We start from the raw sequence: 23,875 nt of genomic DNA, 5'->3' as shown, positions 1-23,875 counted from the left end.
TAATTTAGATGTACTCTTGATCCTAAGTGGGAGGATTTACAGTGTGTGTGTTCACGCTAATAAAGGGAACATGTTGCTGAGTGAAGCAATACGTCTCACTGATGTGTTTTTAATAGTTTTTGGACAACAATGGAGCTCTATTGCACAGTGGAAAAAGAAATATTAGGCTGTGATACACATAGTCCTTATTAGGAGATAAATCCTCTGTTGGTTTGAGCCTGAAAATGAAGAAATCTCTCATCAGTCTTTTCTTTGAATTCAACCCCTTCAACACTGCGGGCTTGGAGATTCAATCATGTCTGTCCTTCAGTATTCTAGGAACTCTCTTTCTTGATAAAACCAGGTGTGTGTCCTCACATGGTCCTTCATGGACCCGGTCCAGCAGCAGTTGGGTTAGTGGCAGCCCCTTTCGCAGGAGGCTCTCAAAAGGCCCATGTTTGCACTGTCATGGTCCGAGCAGCTTACTGGCGCACAAAGGACAAATCCAGTGCTAACTGGGCGGGAGTGTGGACGTTTCTCTCCAGCTAAGTCGCTGTGAATGTGGTCGTTTATTCTGGACAGCAGCAGCTGAGGAAATCCGGCTCGTTTCCATTGAGACCGAGGGGAGAAGAGTCCAAATGTTCCCCCTCGGTTAACATATGTGGTCTATGCAGGAGCCCAGACCCCCCCTCCTCCCTGCAGCAGCTTTGAGCCAAGTGATGGAAATAACTCACATTGTTTAAAGCTCTGTGGGATACCAGCTGGCTACATCAGCGAGTCACTGAGTTTAACTCTCACTTAACAAGAAGCACACAAATCCCCACAGAGTACTTTGATTTATTATTCTTAAAACACACACTTCTCCCTCCTCTCTCCTCATTTGACCTGTTTCTGCTCCAGCTGAGAATAAAAGCTGCATCAACACTCTGGATGGAAACACAATGATGACATTTGAAGGTTTTTGTGAGGCCGTAATCTGATGTCCCAAGAACTTCACTTCTTTATGTTTTAAACCATTTCTTTCCCAAAGAGAGTTTATCTAACCTTTGCTTATAGTTCTTTAAACCAAGGCTCCATTTTTGCATATTTTATCTGGACTTAAAGATACATAAAGTTTTGGAATTGCTCCAGTAGATTGCATGAGTTTGCAGCTTAAAAAACACACTGTATCGTCATCCTTGGCGGAGAACATACCAAGTCAAAGTACATCCACTAAAAGCGTTCTTTTAGCCAATGACAGACACAGATTGTTATTTTAAGTGACTCTTGACCATAGACTGTAAAAAATATGGACGTAGTATCCGTGACGTCACCAATCTGTTTCTGAAGAGCTGTTTTGAGACCGATCGGCTGCGGCAGCCATATTGCTTCTGTCGAGCCAGTGTGACGTAAAGAGGCGGGCTTTGAGCCTCCTAGCCAACAGCTATAGTGTTCCCACAGGCAGCTGTGCCTCTCATTGGAAGACTGGTAATCTCAATATCTTCAAAATTGCCGAATTAGAAAAAAATTCACCCCCCTCACAGTGAGAGGACGTCGAGAAATTAGCTATCCAGACTACACTCATCTTTTGTACCAGGCTGTAAACATGTTTAGTAATGCTGCAAAGATCGTCTTTTCCCCATTCATGTGTATGTGACTTCCGGTACTTCCGGAGCCAGCCTGAAGCGGATCCTCAATGAACTGCAGCTTTTAACACTTCCGCATTGACTCATATTTTTAGACTGGAGGTTGCCGCTTGCTCTTGACATAAGGAGAAGATCTTATTTACTAAAGAGGAAGGTGTTTTTATTCAAACAAGAAACAGCTGTATGGTTGCTCTCTTTAAAGCCACCAGACACCATTCACAAAACAGCAATTTTACCATGCAAGAAATGAGAGTCGCTGATGTAGATCGGTTTCGGGGTTCTTTTGCGTTTCTATGTTGTTGCGTCGATATTATGCATGAAGAAACTTACCAATCAAGGCAGCAGAGAGCCAGCGGTTCTCTCACTCTGCAGGATAACATCGCAGATTTTGTCAGAGGACTTTGGTGACTCTAAAGAGAGCGATGTATGAGCCGTTTCTAGACAAAAAAACCCATCTGTCTGTCAAAAGAGAAGCTCAAGGAAAAAGGGTTACGAAAAAAATATAAATGTTTGCTTTTCATCTTTTCCATACAGTCCCAAATCACACATCTGTGGCAACAAATCTCTTTAAAATGTACATTAACTGAGAGGAAAGAAAGGAGACCCACCCACCATCCCGCCCGAAGCCCACAGACCTGATGGTGTTCATTTTTAAGATAAGATAAGATAAGATACTCCTTTATTCCTCCCACAACGGGGAAATTCATGGAGTTACAGCAGCAAACAAGGTGTGCAATACAAGAAATAAAACAAGAATATATATAGAAAAAAAAAGTCCATCAAAGACGACAGCTTGGCCATAATTCTCCTGTCAGCCACCACCTCCACAGGGTCCAGGACTGAGCTGGCCTTCTTCCCCAGTTAATTCAGTCTTGCCCTCTTGCATCCTGTGCGCCCACAGCAGGTGAAATCCTTCCAATGTGGTGTTCCTGCACATCAATATCTTGGATATCAAACGGCACAAACAGACCGGTCGCACAAAGAACTCAGCAGAAGTTTTTTTTTATACAACTAATCCCAGTAAGGTTTCCAGTGCCCTAAATGTTCAAACTAAACACCCTCCAAAAAGTCTCTACAGGTAAGTCAAATCCTGGCAGGCACCTCGGATTACACCTCCCATACCATCTACTGTAGAAGCAAGTGCATCACGACGTAACATTTGAAAAGGTTGATCTCTGTGGGGATGCTTTCTGCAAAAGTTGTGAGACGATCAGAACAACAACCTGAGCTTTTACTGGACGCACTTTGTGCAAAAGCATCTGCTGAAAGGGATTGAGCTGCCAGCTTCAAATCATTTTACTAGAGCAATTTCTAAACTCTTCAGTACCTGTAGGAGTTTCAGACCTGTAGCGCCAAATGCCGCTTGAATTGGAGTTTGATTACCTCTGATTAAAGCCAACATCAGTTACAGTGAATAAGCTAACCTGATTTAATGTCCTGGTTTTAACTTGCTGCACTAGAAACCCTTGTAACTCTTAAATGTTTAATCTGCATGGTGTTTTCTTGTTTATATCCAGCTACAAACAGCCAGCATCATACTTGTGGTTGCAGTAACAACAGTTAGAGATTAACACTGGTCATGCTAGCTGTTTTATGGCCTCTCAGTGTTCGCAGCCCTCGGTCTAACACGAAGCTAATCAGTCTGAACTTCATCTCTTCTCCAAAAACGAACCACAAAAGAACAAGTGGCAGCCTAATGAACTCAGTAGAGTGTCTCTGTGGTTCTCTCCGTTCAGCTGAAACTACAGTCGCTTCATTTCTTTGTGTGTTGGCAAAGAGAGTCGGGCTGCAGAGAGAGTCGGGCTGCAGATGTCCCGAACGCTTGGCTCCGTATGAATGTAGGCCAACCCAGTCTTAGCTCATTTCTGAACTTTATTACATCACCTGCTGCTCTCCTCTCACACATTAAAAAAACAGACTCAGGAGATCATTCAGAGGACACATGAGGGGCCCCACAGTGAAATTTCAGCCGCAGGAAGCTCAGCCTCAGTTTATTTACACCGCTCAGAGACTTACAGCTGCCTTTTTTAGAGAGTTATTCTAATCAGCTCTGTCTGTGTGTCATAAAATGATCCCCTGTTGTGCTGTGTCAAATATAATGAACATGTTTATTCGTGCTGTAAAAGAATAGGGATTGACTCATTTTGGTGTCGGCCTCTAGTGGCCACTTTGGAACTGCAGGTATTTTAATAACTGTAATTAACTCAAATATGTTTTATTTGCTTATCAGCTGATTTGTTTTATTCTACTTACCTCTAGTAATCCTCATAATTCTACTCAAAGGTCTGTACAGAGCTTTTGGTTTGTGTGGATTCTAGCGCCCCCTGTGGACAAAATGGTCATTACTGTTATTGTCATGTACATGTGAATATAGTGAAGTAGTGGGGATGTTTTCTCATCCTGCTGGGTTATTTGTTTGTTTGTTGTTGTTTTTAAAAGTCATCTAATTTTATTTTCATGAATGCTACAGAATTTTATATATTGACAGCTTTTGTTTTATACTTTTTATGACAGCTATCCCTACACAATAGTTGTAGAAATTAAAAATGACTGTAGTTTATTAAAAAAAGGTTTGTTGGTCAAACAGAGGCATCAGTATAAATTTAATTATATTTTATAACCAGATAAAAACTCCTCACAGGAGCTTTAATAAATAAATATATATTTTTCTACAGTTCTTCTTGAATATATCATTAAGTAATTATTTTTTCTTGATACCTGGGATTTTTTTACATTACAATATTAATAGTTCCACTTTTGCACAAGGCTTCAATGCTTCTTCTAACCTCATTACAGTTTTAACATTATTACTGATGCTTAAAATAAAGTTTTCAGGCGGTCCCACTTTAATATATTCATATCATGTATCGTTGTTGAGTAAAATGTACTTATCTAGCATTACTGTGACAGTTTTTCACATATGAATCAATGAGGGTGAAAATAAAAGACAGGTTCTACCGAGATTTGAACTCGGATCGCTGGATTCAGAGTCCAGAGTGCTAACCATTACACCATAGAACCTCATGTGCGTCACAGAGGGAGTTAGTTGTATATATAGTAATACTTTGTAGAAGTATGTCCTTGTGTGTCAGTGGATTGTAATCACACTGAAGTAGTCAAAGCTAGGGTTACTTTATTCATTTAAAAACTAACATTAATCTTGAAGCTGGAGGCATGGCCGCGTGTCTATGGCTCGGGTGTTGACGTCACTTCCTCCCGCGTCAAAAAAGTCTCGAAGAAACATGACATACATTATATTGAATCAAACTCTAAAAAATAAAGAGGCTGTTGGAAGTGTGTCCTATTATTCACTGTGGTTATTTATTTATTGACGTGTAAGAACCAGTGTTTGCATTCTGATCCAATATGCGCTGTCAGTATGCAGTACCGCCTCCTGCCACTAGGTGTCAGTGCAACACAGCAGATCCCTTTAGAGGCGCCTGCATGCTCTTCAATGTTCAGGTAACACAAGGCTGGTTTATCAAAGTACTTTAAAAAGCTGAAACACAATAGATGAGAAATACAGAGTCTTATAGTTAAACAAAATGCACATATGGTATTGATCCTATATGTTCAGAATTATCAAAACAAATGTGACTGTCAGAGCAAAAAAAACCTGCAGAATGAGGAAGCACTCAGACTTCCTGTATGTTTTTATATAAACACAGAGAGCAGAGTAAAGTGGCTGAAATTAGATTTATGTGTAACTGAAGCTGAGGATCCATTGACGTGTTCACAGGAGGAAACTGCAGACAGAGATGAGATCGATCCACCTGAAGAGACAGAAACATGAGCCTTTGTTTTGGGGAAAAGGGCACCAAAACAAACATTGTGTGTAGACATGAAACCTGAGGGTCAAACACACACACAGTGAAAAATGTCAGTACGCCCACACATAGAAATATGTGTGATAGAAAGATTATTTAATCCCCTGCTGTACTCAGAAAGAATGTGGAGCCTGTAGGAACTTGAATTTGACCAGAGTGTTTCTATTTCATGAGATCCTAGATTGCAGAGTGTTGATGGGACATAAACTGAGGTGCACAAAATAAAAATCAACCAAGTTAGATAATATTCAAACATGCAAAGAAGTCTGTTTTAATTATCATTATTATTATTTTTTAAAGAAAAACTACATTGGACAAAGGTGATCCAGATACAGATTTCTAAAGATTAGAAAAATCTGGATAACCAGTGCTCTAAATTGGTCGTGAAGCTATCTACTTTGTCCACAGGGGGCTCCACAACCAAGACAAAATGCTTCAAATGTTTATATTTGATTATTTACTTCTTTAAAATTTTGAAATCAACATCTTTTTGTTTTTTGATAGGGGGAATGGGGGTCCTGTTTTTTTATACAAACCAAATATCAATTACATACTTTGGCACCAGACAATTATTTTTAATTTATTTATTTGACGTTAACAGCTAGACTGAAAAATACCAAAAACCTGTGGATAGTTTTTGTGTCTCTTTTTACAGTCCAAACATGTTCCTCATTATTGACATACTTTGTCCACAGGGGGCGCCAAAATCAAGACAAATGCTGCGGTAAGTAAAATATGTTTTTCTTTTTCTTCTGGTATTAACAGCCATTTAGATTAAATATTATTTAGGGACAAAAAGATCCTGTCTTTTTCACAATCCTAATGTCAACCCCATCGAATTTGTCACTTAAAGGCCCTGTGAGGAGTTTTGAACTGGCTGAGAAACAGACTGAAAATGATACTGATGCCTCTTTATGACCTTCAATAGCAAACAAGTCCATCAGCAGCAACACTGACACCTTCTCTGTTGTCATTTTTAATGCCTGAAACCGCCCTGAGGGGGTAGGTGTCAGACCAGATGATGGACATCTCGCTTCAGGAACAGCCTTTATTTGACTGTTTTCATGGAAAATAATCACATTGCCTGATAAAGTTGACTGTTAAGAGACAACAGGATGAGGCTTTTGTTGAAAACACTACTTTTGCATGTATAGGACAAGAGATAAGAAGTATCACTTTGTCCACAAGGGGGCGCCAGAATCGATACAAAACAAAAGTTCCTCACAGAAGCTTTAAACAAGTCATCAATTTTGAGAGGAATATTAAAAAAGTGTCAAATTCATCCAGATCAGTGTAAAAATGTTCTTCCATTTGTTAGACTTTAGTCCAATCACATGTTACCATGCCTAAATCATGCTGTACTGGGGTCAGGATAATCCTGATGTCTTTGATAAAATAATCTTAATCCCATAAAAAGCTGTTATTAAGAGACAAAAGATGTTTAATTTAATAAGCTGAGGTGCTTTTGATTTGTGTGGATCTTTGGCCCCTGAAGACAAAATATGTTACACATTGTCCCATTTATAGCACTAGTAATCCAGATTTGGATATCTTTGGTCCAGTTTTTATTTTAAAAAAAACAGATGAAAGTAGGCTGAATTACTGGATCCTGTACAGCAAAAATAAAATATCCCCATATCTGGATCCTTCTTATCCAGATTAGAGCTTTTGAAAGACGTCAAACTGAAGGGAACTGGTCATTTTGCACTGTGTTATGTTTTGTTTGGAATAAATGAAACCTTCCTGTGTGGACTTTGCAGAATCTGCTGGTCAGAATCTTAACCAGGTAGTAATGGATGAATGAATCCGCGTGGAAAGCACGTTGCACATTTGTGTTGTTGCAGCCTGTGGAAACGATAAATGGAGAAAGCATCACCTGGTGTTTCAGGTTCACCTTCATGCATCCAGTCTGACCCTCTACAGTAAAGAAGATTATTATTTAACCTTTATTCTTTAATCCACAGTGTAGCTGTATGGTCTGTAAACCTGTACATGTGTCCCAGCTCACTGTGAGACCTGACGCCCTGATTGTAGTGTTCTGTACCTGTCAGAGTCAGCTCAGTCCATGCCAATAAAACATTCAAGTGTTGATTGATCTCCATATTTTCCTGCAGCAGTCACCCTCTAAATGTGGTGATCAGTGAGTAACACCCCCCCTCAGGTGAATACAGCAGGCCGTGTGGTCCGGCAGTTAAAAGGCGATGTGCTGCTGCAGCAGGAACACGGTGATATAACCACAGTTGGCTGGTCACAATAATCAGAATAAATGTCCTGGTGGTGTTTCAGTGCTGCAGCGACAAGTCTCCACCTGAACTGAGCAACCTCTGAACAGCAGCCTGAAACCTGAAACCAGCAGCTGCAGCCGCTTCCTCTGCCTCTGAAAACCTGCATTCATCTTCTCTCTTATTGAACGAGAGAGCTGTACCGTCTGAAAATAATTAGCCAACATAATCATCGACTCTTTAAACGTCTGTTTTTCTCATGAGGTGATTTCACAGCACATCTCTTCTCTGGTTCAGTCCCTGTGTTTTCAGTGAATACGCTCCCTGCAGCTCTCTCCTGGCTCTGATCTGTTACAGGATGATAAGAGCTACAGCCTGGTGAAAGAAGCAGGAAAAAGATACATGCATGTAAAATTACTAACAGTAGCCACTTTAAGCTAAGATACCATGTGACACTGAAGCAGCTAAATCCCTGAGTGCTGTTTGAGCATCTTTACCACAGATTTTGATGCTTCTGAGGAGTTAACATCCCATGCAAACAGGAGCATTGGTCACATTACTTAGATAATATTTATTTGGACTTGTAAGCGTTGCATACCCATCTTTAAAACACTTCCTGTTTAAAAAGTGTCGTAGGAGGAGAGACTTAAGGCTCCTGGTGGGAAGGTGCATGCTGTTTGCCTGTGGTTAGACCCAGTTACCCCAGATTTAGGGTGGAACAAAATATCAATACAGCATTATATTGGCATCCTGACTCAAGCCATACAATCATCCTATCACTGGCATCAAATCGGGATATTTTAATTTAGAATATATCATATTGTTGTCTTGCATTTTTGCAGAATCGCTGTATCAAGATATCATCGTGAAGAAGGACCATGTATCAGGTATCGTATCATGAGATATCCTGCTATTCCAACCCTTCTTTAGGTAAACATTAGGGATAGGCATTTCAAGCAATATTTTTTATCTAGTCACTAGAAGTGTTTGATGATTTATCAAATATTTGTTGCCTTTATTGATTAGGACAGCTAAAGAGGGGAGCAGAGAATGGGAGATGATGGGTCGAGGCTGCAGCCAGTAATCACTACGATGAGGACAGTAGCCCGAATACATGGCGTACATGCATGGCCGACCAACGCCAGTGTATGTTGTTTGTTTTGTTTTTATTTTATTGATTTTAAGTTACATTTTCAGGCCTTTTATGCCTTCATTTAAAGAGGATAGGACGATGGATAGAGCAGGAAACCAGAAGAGAGAGAGTGGGGAGGGACATGCAAGAAAGGGGCTGCGGCTTCATCTGCCACCTACCCTGCAGGCTGCAGCTGCAGTTTCAGGCATTAAAACAACAAGATATAAATAATATGTGCTGTAGATAATGCTCTCTTTTGATTTTGATGCACATAATGAGGTAAAAGTATTAATTTAGTCTGTTTTAAACCGTTCAAAACCTCCACACAGGAGCTTTAAGTTCATGTAAGGTTACAGTATATTAAAACATTTTGTTGTCTGTTTCATCAAGCAAGATGAAGGTTGCATTTAGAGTAAGATATATCACAGTGATGGTGTTGTAATTCAGATAATGCACTAGCAGGGGCCTTGAAGTCCTGAGTCCTCTTTTTCTAAGATCTTCAATAAGTGACCTTGTGACTGATCTCGATCACCACAACACGGCAAACCCGTGACATTAAAAACTGAAAAACACGCCTGCAGAAAGTTTAAAGAGCAGCTGTTCTCTCCCTGATGTCAGCGATGCATCTGAAGAGAAGTCCTGCTCTTTAATTTAAGACTGATGAGGGGCAGGTGAGGAACCTGAACCAGTCTTTGAAAAGAAGCTGGACTGAGCATTGAGCAACGGAAAAATCTTTTATTGGATTCAAGCCACAAAACCTTTTCTCTTCAATGACTGAAAGCTCTACTATAAACTTGGTCGGCAGCAGGAAAAGATTTATCAAAGCCAAAGTTTACAGGTGAGACGACAGAGAGCCCTTCCATTAACTGAACTACAGTTTACTATGATTGTCATTATGCACCGAAACGTTAAACTACACCAGGTGTACAAATTAACCACAGCTAGAAGCGATTTACAACATGCACTTCACAAAGAAAGATTGCATAGCTCTTCACTGTTTTGCCCTTTAAAAACTGTGCTTGTTTAAAAGAATCCAGTCAGTGGATCTGGCCTCTCTGCAAAGCACTGAAGTCAAAAAAGCCCTGTTCCCTTTACTCTGCAGAGTCTCCAGATGTGTCTCAGGGGAGCAAACCCGTCCATCGGAGACATCAGAGCTGCAGAGAAGCCCTCTTGATATAAAATTAGCCCCATCGTGGTTATCGATCCTTCTCGTCAGTTTATAAATAAATTAAAAAGAGAGAGGTTTCATGCAGTAACAACTTTCTCTCAGAAACTCTCCATGTCTCCGGAAGATGCAAGTTGGCAAAAATACTGCCTGTGCTTCTCTGAGTCCAGACCGGACTCTGTGTCAGGTCTCAGGTTCTGCTGGAGAAGAGGACTCTCCACCGGCGATAGAAAGGACAGGCACTGAGTCGAGGTGGTGTCTGAGGTTCAGGTGGAGGCTGAGTCTGGGGGGTGGGGACCAGTGGAAGCAGGAAACGGTCAAAGTGAGACATCTGTCCGTGGCAGGATCTCAGCATTGTCTCATATACGTATGTGGAAGTTGCTGCAAAAAACAAACACATGAAAAGTTTGATTCAAAAGGACTGAAAGTGCAAAACGAGTCATGCAACCTCACAGTCATCTCATTCATTCACTGAGTTTGCAGACATTCAGCTGCTTGAAGTGTTGGTGGAGGTGTAGCATCACTACTCCCATCCATTCATCCATTTACCTCTCTGGAGATCTCAAGTTTCTCCCAGGCTAGCTCTGAGTCTCCCTCCAATCCATCCAATCCAGTTCTCTTTGTAAGATAATTTCATACAAGACATAAACCCAAAGACCGACCAAACTGTGATCCACCACCATGAGGAAGCTCTTGACAGCAGAGGCAAGTAAAAACCTCCTTTCAACAGGCAGAGACCTCGAGCAGAACCAGACTTAACACCTCAGGCAGACATGCTGAGAACAGCTTCAGAAGGATGCATCCGTAGGGCATCCAAACAGGATCCTTAGTCCACCACAGCCGGCTTCTTTCAATGCAAAAGAGTAGCATCACTATCTCAAGCTCCTTCTGGATGTCTACCTGAGCCAAGCTGCTGAATGGAGCTTGAATCCGTGACCCTGTTCTTTGGATCTCTGCCTGAACTTCACGAGTACAGGTGAGGGTTGGATCATAGAGCACCTGTTGTTTGAAGCTTTCCCTTCAGTGTCAGCTCCCTCTTCCTCACAAATTTTGAATACAACTCCTTTATCACTGCTGACACTGCACCAACACGGCCTGCGGATCTCAGGATCCATCTCACCCTTGCTCAGGAATGAGACCTCAAGATGCTGAACTCTTAAATTTGAGGAAAAGACTCATCAACTTCTAATTTAGAGGGAAATATCCAGTGTTTACAGGCAGGAGGAACCAGGCCTCAGACTTATCTGCTTTGAGGTTAAATAGTCGAACAGCTTGAGAAGGATGTATCCAAAGAGCATCAAAACAGGATGTCTAGACCATCACAACTGGCTTCTTTCAATGCAAAAGGGTAGCAGCATTACCCTGAGCTCCCTCTGGATGTCTGAGCTCCTTACCCTACTTCTACCTGAGCCAAGCTGCTGAAAGGAGCTAACATCAACACAAATGCTGAATACAACGCCACCAACACGGCATGCAGGTCTCAGGATCCATCTCACCCTTGCTCAGGGAATGAGACCTCAAGATGCTCGATCTCTTAAATTTGGAGGGAGTGATCCAGTGTTTACAGGCAGGATGAGCAAGGCCTCAGACTTACTCAAACTACAAACCTCTGCTTTGAGGTTAAATGATCGTCTGCAGGCTGCAGGGAGGAAAAGGAGCAAACAAATCAAACTACTTTCTGTCTGTGTCTTCTCTTTTCTTGAGCCTGCCTTCATACAGACTTTGCATTAACTAATAATCTTGCTTGATTCTTCAGTCTTCAGAGATTTGGTCGGTATAACCATCTTCTGTTGACACACACACATTTATAAGTCTCTTCCCTGGAAGGACAGAATGTGAATGAGCTGTTCCTCTCTTTCATAAAGGTGCAGCAGGAGTAGAGAGCACAGAGCTCCCCGTCTCATTTAACAGCTCCTCTCTATCAGCGTACACAAACACACCTTCATTACAGCTATCTGACCTGGCTGCCATGGTATTCAGAGCATGAGACCTCATTCCAGGCTAATCTGTGAGCTGCGGTTCCAGGTGATGGACGGATTTATGACGGGAATCGCTGACCGGATAAATCCAGTCCTCTACTTCTTCTCCTCTCTTTATTTCAGTCGTGCTCTTTGTGCTCGATTTGGACAGGGATTCAAGCTTCACAGTTATGGATTTCAAAGCATGAAATAAGAATCAACAGACATTCAAAGACACTCAGATCCTGTCTCCTCTCTCTCCTGACAGGTCGGACTCGTGAGAGAAAAGACAGATGCTGGCACAGCATGCAAGACGGTTTGTAATGCTTTCCCTAAAGACACGGCCCACAAACTTCAACACTCCTGTCTGTGAGTGACAGCTGTGTTGACGAATGAGACTCCTCTGGTCTGCACAGCGGTAGGAGCTGGAGACACGCCGTCCGTCTCTATGTTCAGTGATTGATCAGAAATGTTGAAGACAAAAGAAAGCAGAGTCGTACCTTAGGAAGTCGGGAGCCTTTGAGATCATGTTCTCAAAATCTGCGAAGGAGAGCTTGCTGTCTCCGTCGAGGTCGGCCTCCTCGATGGCTTTATCACACACCAGCGTGACCTCCTCTGGCGTCAGCTCTCCTTTGGTCAGCTTGTTCAGAGTCTTTGTCAGGTCCTCCTTACAGATAAAGTTGTCCCTGTTGTAGTCTGGAGAACAAACAGGAGATTACACTCAGGGAGGAACGCTTCCTTAAGCCTTCAGTGTCATTTGAGAAGCATGCTTCGGCTTCAAACTTTCCTTTTTGATAAAGCTTATAGTTAGAGCTGGATCAGGCTTGGACCAGCTCTTAGTTATGCTGCTATAGGCTTAGACTGACACACTGGGATCCTATCTCACCCCATTCCACCCACCCCACCCCATCACTTACTTTAAGATAAGGCTAAACTAATAAATGTTTCAATCCTGGATTTCCCTGGTGATTCATTTCTCTAATGATCAGGTGAAAAATGGCGTCATGAGCCAACCACCAGGACTCTCTCTGTGTGGTCGTTCTCGGTGCAGCTTCCTGTAAAAATCGAGGCCATCAGCTGTGATTGTCTCACCGTAGATCTTGAAGGCGTAGATGGTCTTTAGCTCTCGAGGTGAAGTTTCACAGAGAGCAGAAAACAAGTCGACAAAGTCGTTGAAGCTGAGGTTCCCCTGTCCGTCCTCGGAGAACGTCTCCACGATTCTGTCTCTGAACGGGTTCTCCTGTCAGCATCAAACACACACACACACACACACACACACACACACACACACACACACACACACACACACACACACACACACACACAGCAATTTAACCGCATTACAAAGACTCCTCCATCAATTATTCATTCTATTATTCATTCATTAATTATTCAACAGAATAAAACCGGAACAGAGAAGCATCTGTTGCTCTCTCAGCTCGTGTATCGCATTAAAAAGAATCATCCCACGAGGAAGAATACCAGGTTTGATTCTTAACTTGTGGTGATGACTCTCTGAGTCAGCTGAAGTCACATGTTCATGTTCATGCAACATGTTTTACACCAATTTTACTGCAATTTAAGTGCAGAATACTCTCCACCTCTGTTTGCAGAAAGGTTTACAAGCTGCTTTAATTCATGAAACTTTCACGGCTTGTTGAAGAAGTTAAGGAACAGGATCTGTAATCCTGTCTTGTATCATACAGCTGCAGTAACTTTAGTGTAAATCACTCAGAAGAGGTGTGTGATAGCTGCCACAATGCACAATCCTCTTTAAAAAGTCTGCCATAAAGAACATGTCAGAGTCAGGTGACCTGTGCACAGAAGGTGTAAGCATCAGCTCTCTACCTTCAGCTCAGGCATGCTGACGATGAGCGTCAGAGGAACTCTGATGTCGGGGTTGTTGGTGTAATCCAGCGGCACTAAATGTGGAGCCAGCTCTCGAAATCTGCTGTGTAACCTGCAGACATGAAGAGAAACAGCGTTAGACACCTCGTGTGTTTGAGAGTGGAACCTTTTTAGTAACGTACCTGCTTTGAATGCTTTTCAGACGATCTGAGCGGTGCAGATACTTTTCAAAGGAGGAGGTAGTTTCTGATTTCTAAACTAAGACATGACTAGGATGGTTTGAAAGGAGATATCAAACTTGAGAGAAGAAACTTGAGTGCTCCTTTGTCTGTTTGTTTGTTTGTTTGTTTATGTATTTCTTTGCACTTCCTCTTTATTGAAGCTTCTATCAACCCTTGATTCATCCTTTGATTCTCTGAGTCACTTTCTGTCCAACAGGCTTCATCCAAACTAAAACAACGTAACTCCTAAACATGAATCTGAACTTGCATTTGTTGCAGTTGATGACAGTCAATATTAGTTCTGGCTTTAAAATGAGTAATACTGCATAGAATCACAGTCATTCTAACATTGTTATAGTGAAGTCTATTTATAAAGCATGTTTAGCTGATCATGAGTCCCAAGATCCCCCTGTAGTATTTGAGAAACATGTAACTACATGCAAAGACACTCTGAGAAACAGACAAATGAATGACATTTCTTTTTTTTTTTTTTTTTTTTTTTTTTTTTTCAAGATTTGTTTTTTATTGGCAAAAAGCAAGCTTTACAATATAGGTCCAGTATTTCAAACATATTTTCATAGTCACATGAAAGCATATATATACATATACTAAAAAAAAAAAATAATAATAATAATAATAATAATAATAATAATATATACATAAATGAAATAAATGAAATAATAACTATATACATACTGCACATACATACATACATACATACACACATACATACATACATACATACATACATACACACATACATACATACATACATACATACATACATACATACATACATACATACATACATACATACATACATATAAATAAATATAAAAGATAATAATGTTAAATAAAATAATTGTATACATGTACTTCTAATGAGTAAGCAGGTAAGTAGCTGAATAGAGCAATGAATATAAACATGATAATCAAAATAAGAGAAATAATAGTAAGTTATAAGATAAGAAAAAAATAAAAATAAATAAATAAATAAATAAAAAAATGTAGATTCAAAGTAGTAATTAAAGAATCGTGAAGAGAAAATAAAATGGAATAGAAACAAATACTTAACACACATATCTAGCTTGAGTTTGAATTATCTAATGAATGCGTCAACTGCAATCATGTGAAGAAAAGAAATAAAATAAAATGCTGCTTTAACACCCCCTCCCCCCACCCATTACCCACCCTCTACCCTTGTATGGCTCTTTCAATTGTTTACTTTTTGTGTTTGCACCTACGTTCATCCAAACATACTTCAGCTGGTGGTGTTTATGTTGGTCCAGGAAGAGCTGCACTTTTGCTAGCTTGTCCTAGAGATGGCAAAATATTAAGGAAGGGATCCCAAATTTTATTAAAGGTTTCAGGTTTTTTTCTTATGTTATACAGTATCTTTTCAGGCATGCAGTAAGACATTAGTTCATTTATCCAATGCCTTGGTGATGGTGAGTCTTCGGATTTCCAGTTCGTTAAGATGCATTTTTTTGCTGCAGTGCTGGCAAGTAAAATAAAATATTTCTTGCTATGACTTCTATTAATAGAGCTCATATCTCCTATTATCCACAGTTTGGGGTCCTGTTCTATCTGGTATCCTATTACCTTTGAAGTTATAGCAATGATATATTTCCAAAATGAGTCTATAATTGGACAGTTCCAAAACATGTGAAGAAGATCACCCTCTGTTGTTTTACACCTTTGACACAAAGCGGATATCTTGCTATCAATCTTATGTAATCTATGGGGGGTAAAGTATGTTCTGTGGAGTATATTGAATTGAATTTGCCTTTGTTTTGTGGAGATTAACACAGTCTGTGCCTGTTCCAAAATATTCTGCCAGTCCTTCTCCTCATAGACACAATCTAGGTCTGTTTCCCATTTTCTCATAATGTTTGTTGTGTTGTAGGCAGGTAAATTGCCATTAATAATACCATACACTGATGACATTAGCCCCCTGCACGTTGTAGAATATCTTTTATATAGGCATGTTTCAAATGGAGTCTCATCAGGTATATTTGGGAAGATGTCCTTAGTGTTTTCTTTTATCCATTGTCTTATTTGCAAAAATTTAAAGAAATTCTGGGAATGGAGGTGGAATTTTCCACTTAGATCTTGGAAGTTTGCAAATGTATTGTTTATATACAAGTCGGCAACTCTTGTGATATTTTTTCCACTCCAACTTTGTAATGTTCTGTCAGTAATGTGATGTGACAGGTTTGGGTTACCCCATAATGGAGTATTCCTAAGAAATGATATATCTAGTTCTAGGAGGGAGTGAGACTCTTGCCATGCATTAAACGTGGTCAGTATTATAGGATTTTTTGTGAGAGTGGCAAGATTTTTCTTTGTTCCTAGGTATGGAATCATACTTAAAGAAGTGTTCTTCATTTCATGTTGTTCTATTGATACCCATCTAACCTCACTCTTTTCTGCACTAAGCCAAATCCAAAGTGGTCGGAATTGGGCAGCAAGGTAGTAGTTCTTAAAGTTTGGAAGATTAAGTCCACCCTTTGAGTATGGAGCCTGTAAAGATGTTAGTTTTACTCTAGGGGTTTTCCTTTGCCATAGAAAAGGTGTCATGCTTTTATTAATTTCTTTAAAGAAATTATTCGGAATTTTTATTGGGATACACTGGAATAGGTAACTAAATTTAGGTAAGATATTCATTTTGATTGAGTTTATTCTGCCGATTAGAGATATTGGAAGATCCATCCATCTTTTCAGGTCTGATTTGGTTTGTTCAAGTAGTTTTATTAAGTTGTCTTCAAATATCTCTCTTTCTGTTTTGCGAATGTGTATGCCTAAATATTTAAAGCCATTATCGCTCCATTTCAATGGGTTGGTAAGAGACATAATATTTCTGTCTTCTATATTTAGTGGCAAAATCTCACTCTTAGTGTAATTTAATTTGTAGCCAGAAGCTGCACTATATTCTTTAAGACATTGTAGTATTGGGGGTAATGAGGTGTATGGGTCAGTAATATATAATAAAAGATCATCTGCATAAAGTGATAGTTTATGTTCGTTTGTACCAAATTTAATCCCTGCTATGGATGGATTGGATCGAATTGCAATGGCTAATGGCTCGATGGCTAGTGCGAAAAGTAAAGGTGAGCTTGGGCAGCCTTGTCTGCAACCTCTGGATAAGGATATACTGCTAGAGAGGACACCGTTTGTTAAGACATTGGCTTTTGGTGCTGTGAAAAGTGTTTTAATATACTTAATAAATTTCTTCCCAAAGTCCATAGCCTCGAGTGTTTGAAAAAGAAAGCTTGGTTCAATCCTATCAAACGCTTTGTTTGCATCCATAGATATTATTAGCATAGGTGTTTTGTTTTTTTGGGCTGTATCCACTATGTGTAGCAATCTTCGTACATTATCAGCTCCATGTCTGTTTCTGACAAATCCTGTTTGGTCAGGGTGAATTACCTTTGGTATAATATCTTCTAGTCTGCAAGCAATCAACTTGGCTAAAACCTTATAATCTGCATTTAAGAGGCTGAGGGGTCTGTATGATTCACACTTCTGTTTGTCCTTACCTGGTTTTGGGAGCAGTATAATTGTTGCCATTTCCAGTGAATTTGGTAATTTTTCATTTTCCAAAGATTCTTTAATCATATTGGTAAGAGGAGTCAATAATTTCCCTGAGAAGGCCTTAAGATACTCTATTGGAAATCCGTCTGGTCCCGGTGCTTTGTTATTCTGTAGGGAGTTAATAGCTTGGAGGACCTCCCTCTCCGAGATATCAGCATCAAGCTTTTCTCTATCATAATCTTTTAATTTTGGGAGAGGTATTCCGTCTAGAAATGTTTTCGCTGCAGCATTATCCTTTTCATGTTCTGTTTTATATAAATTTTCATAAAATTGCTTAAATTCTGTATTTATAGCTTTTGAATTATTTAGTTGTCTGCCATCCTCAGTTAGTATTGAGGATACAAATTTATCAGTATTCTCCTTCTTTATTTGCCAGGCTAAGAGTTTACTTGTTTTGTTCCCATATTCGTAATAGTGGTATCTGGTACGAGCCATAGCTGCCTCTTCTTTGTGGGTACACAGATTATTATAAATGGCCCTTGTTTTTGTCAGGGAATTTAGAAATTCATCATTTTTTGAAGCATGATGGTTCTGTTCCATTTTCCTGATATCAGTCTCCAATTTTGCTAGTTTTTCTCTTTTTTCCTTGGCCTTATGGGCACTGTACGAAAGTATATGTCCCCTCATAAAGGCCTTGAGAGCTTCCCATATATTAGCATGTGATGACGAGTTTACGTTGGCCTCCAGAAAAATGTCTATATTGTTGTTCATATATGAATTAAATTCAGGGTCTTTTAACATGTAATTTTTAAATCTCCATCTATGGGACTGATGTTGTGAAGAGTTTGTCCAGGTGAATTTCAAGGGGTTGTGATCAGAGAAAGTTGCTGCTAAATAGCTACAGTCCTTTATTGAAGACATCATGTCTTGTGTTACAAAAAACATATCAATTCTTGAGTATGTATTATGTGTTCCTGAATAGCATGAAAAATCTTTTTTTTTTTGATAGATTGTACGCCATACCTCAGTCATGCCTATATCCTTCATACCTTGTTTTAGTACTGTGGCTGCTTTCGATAATGAGGTTGATTTTGGTGAGGAACGATCTAGGGATGGATTTAAAACCAGATTAAAGTCCCCACCCACTATATTTTGGCCCTCAACTTTTGCAAGCTTCATTACCAGATTATTAAAAAATAATGGGTCATCGTAGTTGGGTCCATATATATTTACCAATGTTACTCTGTTCATATTCAGTACACAGTCCACAATCAGGTATCTTCCATCTCTATCTTTTTCGACCGAGTTTACTTTAATACTCAAGTTTTTATTAATGAGCAAAGCAACTCCCCTTGCACTTGAGGTGTAGGATGAATAAAAAACATTGCCAACCCAGTCTCTGCGTAATTTTAGATGTTCTAAGTCTGTGAGGTGGGTCTCTTGAATAAAAGCTATGTCAGCTCCCTGTCTCTTTAGGTATGTTAATATTTTTTTCCTCTTTATAGGTGAGTTGATCCCCCTTACATTCCACGAGATACATGTCAGTTGGTCCATATTCTCTGTTTTGTAAATAGAATAAGCAGTAGCGTTAAGTTTAAAGCAGACGGATTATATAATTTCTTAATAGACTCCTGCATTAGTTCCAGGTGTAGTAGCTGAGCTAATATGTTGGTAAGTCTCAACCTGAACCAGAAAGAAATATGCATGTTGGAGTAGGTGCTATGTTTAAATCGAATAAGAGTCCATAACAATCCCCAAAATATGAAACTAAAAACCTGCCTAGTAAAATCCCCAAAACAAAACAACATTAGGTAGGTAATTCCCTCAAACACCTGTGGGAACCCCAGCAACTGCTGTGATAAGGACTTAATTTCTGTACCAGTCTAAATATAGAGACATTTTAATAACCTGTTGTTCAGGGATATGAGCCAGATATGTCAAGGAAATTATGGTGCAAATTGTGCATGTGACCTTCTATAATTTGTAAACAAAAATGATAAATTGCACTGCTGAGCTTCATAGCCTCTGGTAACTCAGAACAACATAACATTGGGCCATAAAGCACTGTACAGTCTATGCATACAGTTTTGGGCTGCTTATTGAATGAAGCTTGTGTCCACAGAGTCACATTGTGATCATATAACAGAGTGTGAACGATGATCCATAGTCTCTATGGTCGATATTACTCACTTGTCAGCGCTTTCACGAAGTTTTCAGCTTCAGCTGGAGAGGAGAAAAACTTGAAGGCTCCCTGGTATTTGACGCGGAGCTTCGCTGGGTACATCAGTCCATATTCAATGTTTTTCTCTCGCAGCTTTTTCTTCACGGTGAAGAAGTCATCTCTCCGGCGCTGCAGTTCTGCACTGTAGTCTGGAAAGAAGGATATCTTTTTGTTGTCGTAGGTGATTTCCCCTTTGTTTCTGGCGATTCGGAGGACTTTCTCTTTATCTTTGAAGTTAAGGAACTTGGTGATGAGGGCGCGTGGTCTGTCGGAGATTTTGCCGATGCGGTGCGCTCTCTCCAGGGTAATGGGCAAGGTGAAGTTGTCGTTACCCAGGAGTTGTGGGATGAGCCGTTCCAAAAATCCAACTGCATCTCGTCCTTCTGCCTGCTCGGGAATGTTCAGGATTCTGATGTTTGATCTTCTGCTACGGTTTTCTAGGTCATCAGTTTTGTCTTTAAGTTGTGTTATTACTTTCTCCATGGTGCCGACGCGGTCGCGCATGTCCGTAATGTCATCCTCGTTTGCAGCCACTCGTGTCTCCATCTCCTGGACCTGCTCCGACAGTGTGGAGAGTGAGGACTCAATTTTAAGTAACGTGGTTTGAATGTCGGCCGTTTTCTTGTCGATATGTTTAGTTAAGTCCTCTTTAGTTTTTTGAATAGCCTCAAGAAGTTTGGAAAAATCGTCCTTTTTTTTGTCCGCCATGTTTGCTACTTCGGTGTGCGGCTGCTGTAAGCTTGAAACTCCAGGCTTATTTCGTTTTTTAGACCGAAAGTTATATTTTTCCATACAGAAATACCCTAAATGTCTCACTTTTCAATATGCTACGTAGTCTGACAGAGTAATTAATCAGGATAAAGATAGTTGCTAGGGCGCACCACGAAGAGCTCACGAACACACGTCCACACGCCTTGCCTGCATCCGGGCTCCCCCCTGAATGACATTTCTTACTGATAGCATGCTTAGATTTTACAATTCTTCCTCCAAAACTCTGGTCTGTCACTCAAAGAGCTTCTGCATGTTGCTTACATAAGTTTCCTGCATGCTTCAGCTTCATTTCTTCTCCTCACACTCAACTTTCTGCTCTCTGATTTGTTTGTGCAATCTGTACCTGCAACAGTTCACAGCACCTAAACACAAGCAGATTAAATCCTAACACAAGGTATGTCTCAAGAATGAAAGACGCCTCTCTTAACGTAGCTACAGGGATTTTTTATTTCATGTAGATGTTGTCACAAAGTGGAACCTGGTATCCTCTCTTTGCTGTTTTTCCTGCACATGCCTGCACAGCCTCTTCTGGGTAATAATCTCCTCAGGCTTTCTCTTAATGTCTACTTTGGGAAACGTAAACAAAGGCTCTTTCGGTCAGAATCCACAACATTTAAGATGGTCTAGTTTGCTTTTGTATGAGGCATCAAGATAAAACTGCAACTTTTATAACCAGGTAAAAACTTCTAACTGTGCCTTTAAGTGCAGGAAAGGAAATATCCTCAAAACAGCAGGGTTTGGATACACAATGGCAGCTGTACCTAAAACTACAGATGTCCACTCTACCTTTATTTTGCTGTTTCATGTTTGGAAACACTGCCGGACAGACAATGTATGTCTAAAACTAAGTATATTAAACTCTACCTTATCCTTGGATCTGGTCTCTAATTATCTCTGGTATTCATTTACTCTTATTTGGTGTTGCACATGTTTCTATTTACATATTTTCTAACATTTTTTCATCCAAACTGCACCCCCTTATTTTCAATGTCTGTTCTCTTGTTTGTGCATGTTTGTGTGAAATGTGTTTTATAAATAAAGTTGCATTGAATTGACTCTCATCTGTGTGTAGTTTCAGAGGCTTGGACATTCAGGCGTGGCCGTTATGTAACCCGTCCTCCTCTCCCTCAGCTGACCTGCACCTCCTCACCTGTGATGGAGGCTCTTTTACGTGTGCAGACCTTTGACGGACACTCACCTCAGGACCTCTTTCCTGGTGAAGAAGGTGCAGTCCTGTAAACAGACAGAGTCACAGTGAGTCACACAGCTGCTGCTGCTCCTCAGGGAGGATCTGCTTTCACACCATCAGTCAGCCTCACAGCAGCAGAAGCAGCAGCAGCATAGCATGCAGCAGGATGCAGAGGGAGGCTGGAGTTAAGCCAATCAGCAACAGGAGAGACACCCTGCCCTGCCTGCTCTTCTTCATTCTACTTAAACTCAAATACATGAAGCACCTTTACCTTTACCTTGATGACAGAGGAGGTTATGTAAGCTTAAACACTGGGGCTGAGATCTGTGTTTGAATAAAGGGGATAATGAGTGTCACCTGAAACGCCTCCAGCTGCTCATCGGTGAAGGTTGTCTGCTTGTTGCCCATCCTGCTCGGCTGACTCTCCCATCACACAGCTGCATTAGTCCCCGCCTCTCTCACATCACTTTAAATCCATTCACAAGGACGAGTCCCGATCCGGCAGGGGGTCCAGCATCCACGGTCCTGCTCTCTGTTTAATCCCTCTTCGTCTCTGAGCTCTGAGCGCCGAGGATGGAGTGATTTAGACCCCGAGGCGGTGCGGGGAGGAGGAGGAGGAGGAGGCTGTGCGGGGAGCAGGCTGTGCGGGTACCAGTGTGCTGCATTCAGGCACCGCTCGTACATTCTAGTTCTCATAGTGATGTTACAACCAGGTCTCAGAAGTTAGTTTTATTCTTTTGTTTTTGACCCATGTGTGATATCCATGTGTCTGTGTCTCTAGGTGTCAATAATAGCTAGAAAATGAGGCACTGTTTTGAAAGATGAAAAATAGAACCAGAGAAAGACATATTCCTTCGGGGTCCCTTCATATTTTCATTTACAGTATAAACAACAAAGAAAAACCAACACCACACTTTGAAAACAACATAACAAAATATAACCTTATCACACACGTCATATTACAACAGGATCAAATCATTTGATCACATCTCTAAAGAGTTAGGTATGACCTAGAGCACCTGAAGGCAGCACAGAGTTCGAGGCCACGGGCCACACCAGTAGTGATGGGAAGTCCAGCTCTTTTCAGAGAGTCGGCTCTTTTGACTCGGCTCCCAAAGAAGATCCGGCTCTTTCGACTCCCGAACGGCTCTTAATTTAGGATCTTTTGTAGCCGTATGTTTTACCTCAACTTTGCAAAAACTAATGGTTTGTGTTGAAAACCCTTTACATACAGTGTTTTTATGAGAAGCCTTATAATGCCCACTGTTGTGCATTTATTCTGTTACAAAACCATTCTTACTTTAGTTTAGTATTTTCATCAAATTTTTTTATTGCACAATTTAACAAAAAACTGCAAACATATCCACAGAACAGAACCAGAACCAAATTTGAGCAAACAGAACCAGAAACAGAACCAAACTCAAGCAAAGGGTTGGCATTGAGAAAAATCAGATGCCTCAGCTTGGTGGGCTGATCTGATTTGTTACCAATCAAAACAAAGTTCTGCTGTGAGCAGAGCTGGGGCTGAGCACTGAGAGAGCTAATCAGCAAAAGGAAAAATCTCTCTTGATGCGAGCCGGCTCTTCTGATTCACTATAAAGCATCGACTCTCAGAGCCGCAGACTTTGATCATGACACATCATTAAGGGTTAGGATTAGGGTTAGAAATAGGGTTAGGGCTAGGATTAGGATTAGGATTAGGGTTAGGGTTAGGGTTAGGGTTAGGATTAGGGTTAGGGCTAGGATTAGGAATAGGGTTAGGGTTAGGGTTAGGATTAGGGTTAGGATTAGGGTTAGGGTTAGGGTTAGGGTTAGGATTAGGGTTAGGGTTAGGAATACGATTAGGGTTAGGAATAGGGTTAGGGTTAGGATTAGGATTAGGGTTAGGGTTAGGGTTGAGTTTAGGGTTAGGGTTAGGGTTGAGATTAGGGTTAGGGTTAAGATTAGGGTTAGGGTTAGGGTTAAGATTAGGGTGAGGATTAGGGTTAGGGTTAGGGTTAGGGTTGAGATTAGGGTTAGGGTTAAGATTAGGGTTAGGGTTAAGATTAGGGTTAGGGTTAGGGTTAAGATTAGGGTTAGGGTTAGGGTTACGATTAGGGTTAGGGTTAGGGTTAGGGTTAAGGTTAGGGTTAGGGTTAGGGTTAAGATTAGGGTTAGGGTTAGGGTTAAGATTAGGGTTAGGG

The 23,875-nt window shown here is 40.6% G+C and overlaps 1 protein-coding gene and 1 non-coding gene across 2 annotated transcripts; both read right to left on the bottom strand.

The window, feature by feature from the left end:
- Window positions 1-4,553: 4,553 nt before the first annotated feature.
- trnaq-cug lies at window positions 4,554-4,625 on the bottom strand. Its single transcript has one exon. It is a non-coding gene; the product is annotated as a tRNA-Gln (tRNA).
- A 4,880-nt stretch (window positions 4,626-9,505) lies between these two features.
- On the bottom strand, window positions 9,506-22,770 carry LOC117810198 (calcium and integrin-binding family member 2-like). Its single transcript, XM_034679889.1, has 6 exons — window positions 22,050-22,770; window positions 21,702-21,736; window positions 13,757-13,868; window positions 13,001-13,148; window positions 12,409-12,604; window positions 9,506-10,331 (listed from the first exon to the last, which is right to left on the bottom strand). Exons 1-6 carry the CDS (start codon window positions 22,098-22,100, stop codon window positions 10,310-10,312), a joined length of 564 nt encoding a protein of 187 aa, XP_034535780.1. The 5' UTR covers window positions 22,101-22,770; the 3' UTR covers window positions 9,506-10,309.
- Between the last annotated feature and the right edge of the window lie 1,105 nt (window positions 22,771-23,875).

This window comes from Notolabrus celidotus, chromosome 3, assembly GCF_009762535.1.
Source record: "Notolabrus celidotus isolate fNotCel1 chromosome 3, fNotCel1.pri, whole genome shotgun sequence".
Classification (NCBI taxonomy): domain Eukaryota; kingdom Metazoa; phylum Chordata; class Actinopteri; order Labriformes; family Labridae; genus Notolabrus; species Notolabrus celidotus.
This window is presented reverse-complemented; position numbering and strand designations above follow the sequence as displayed.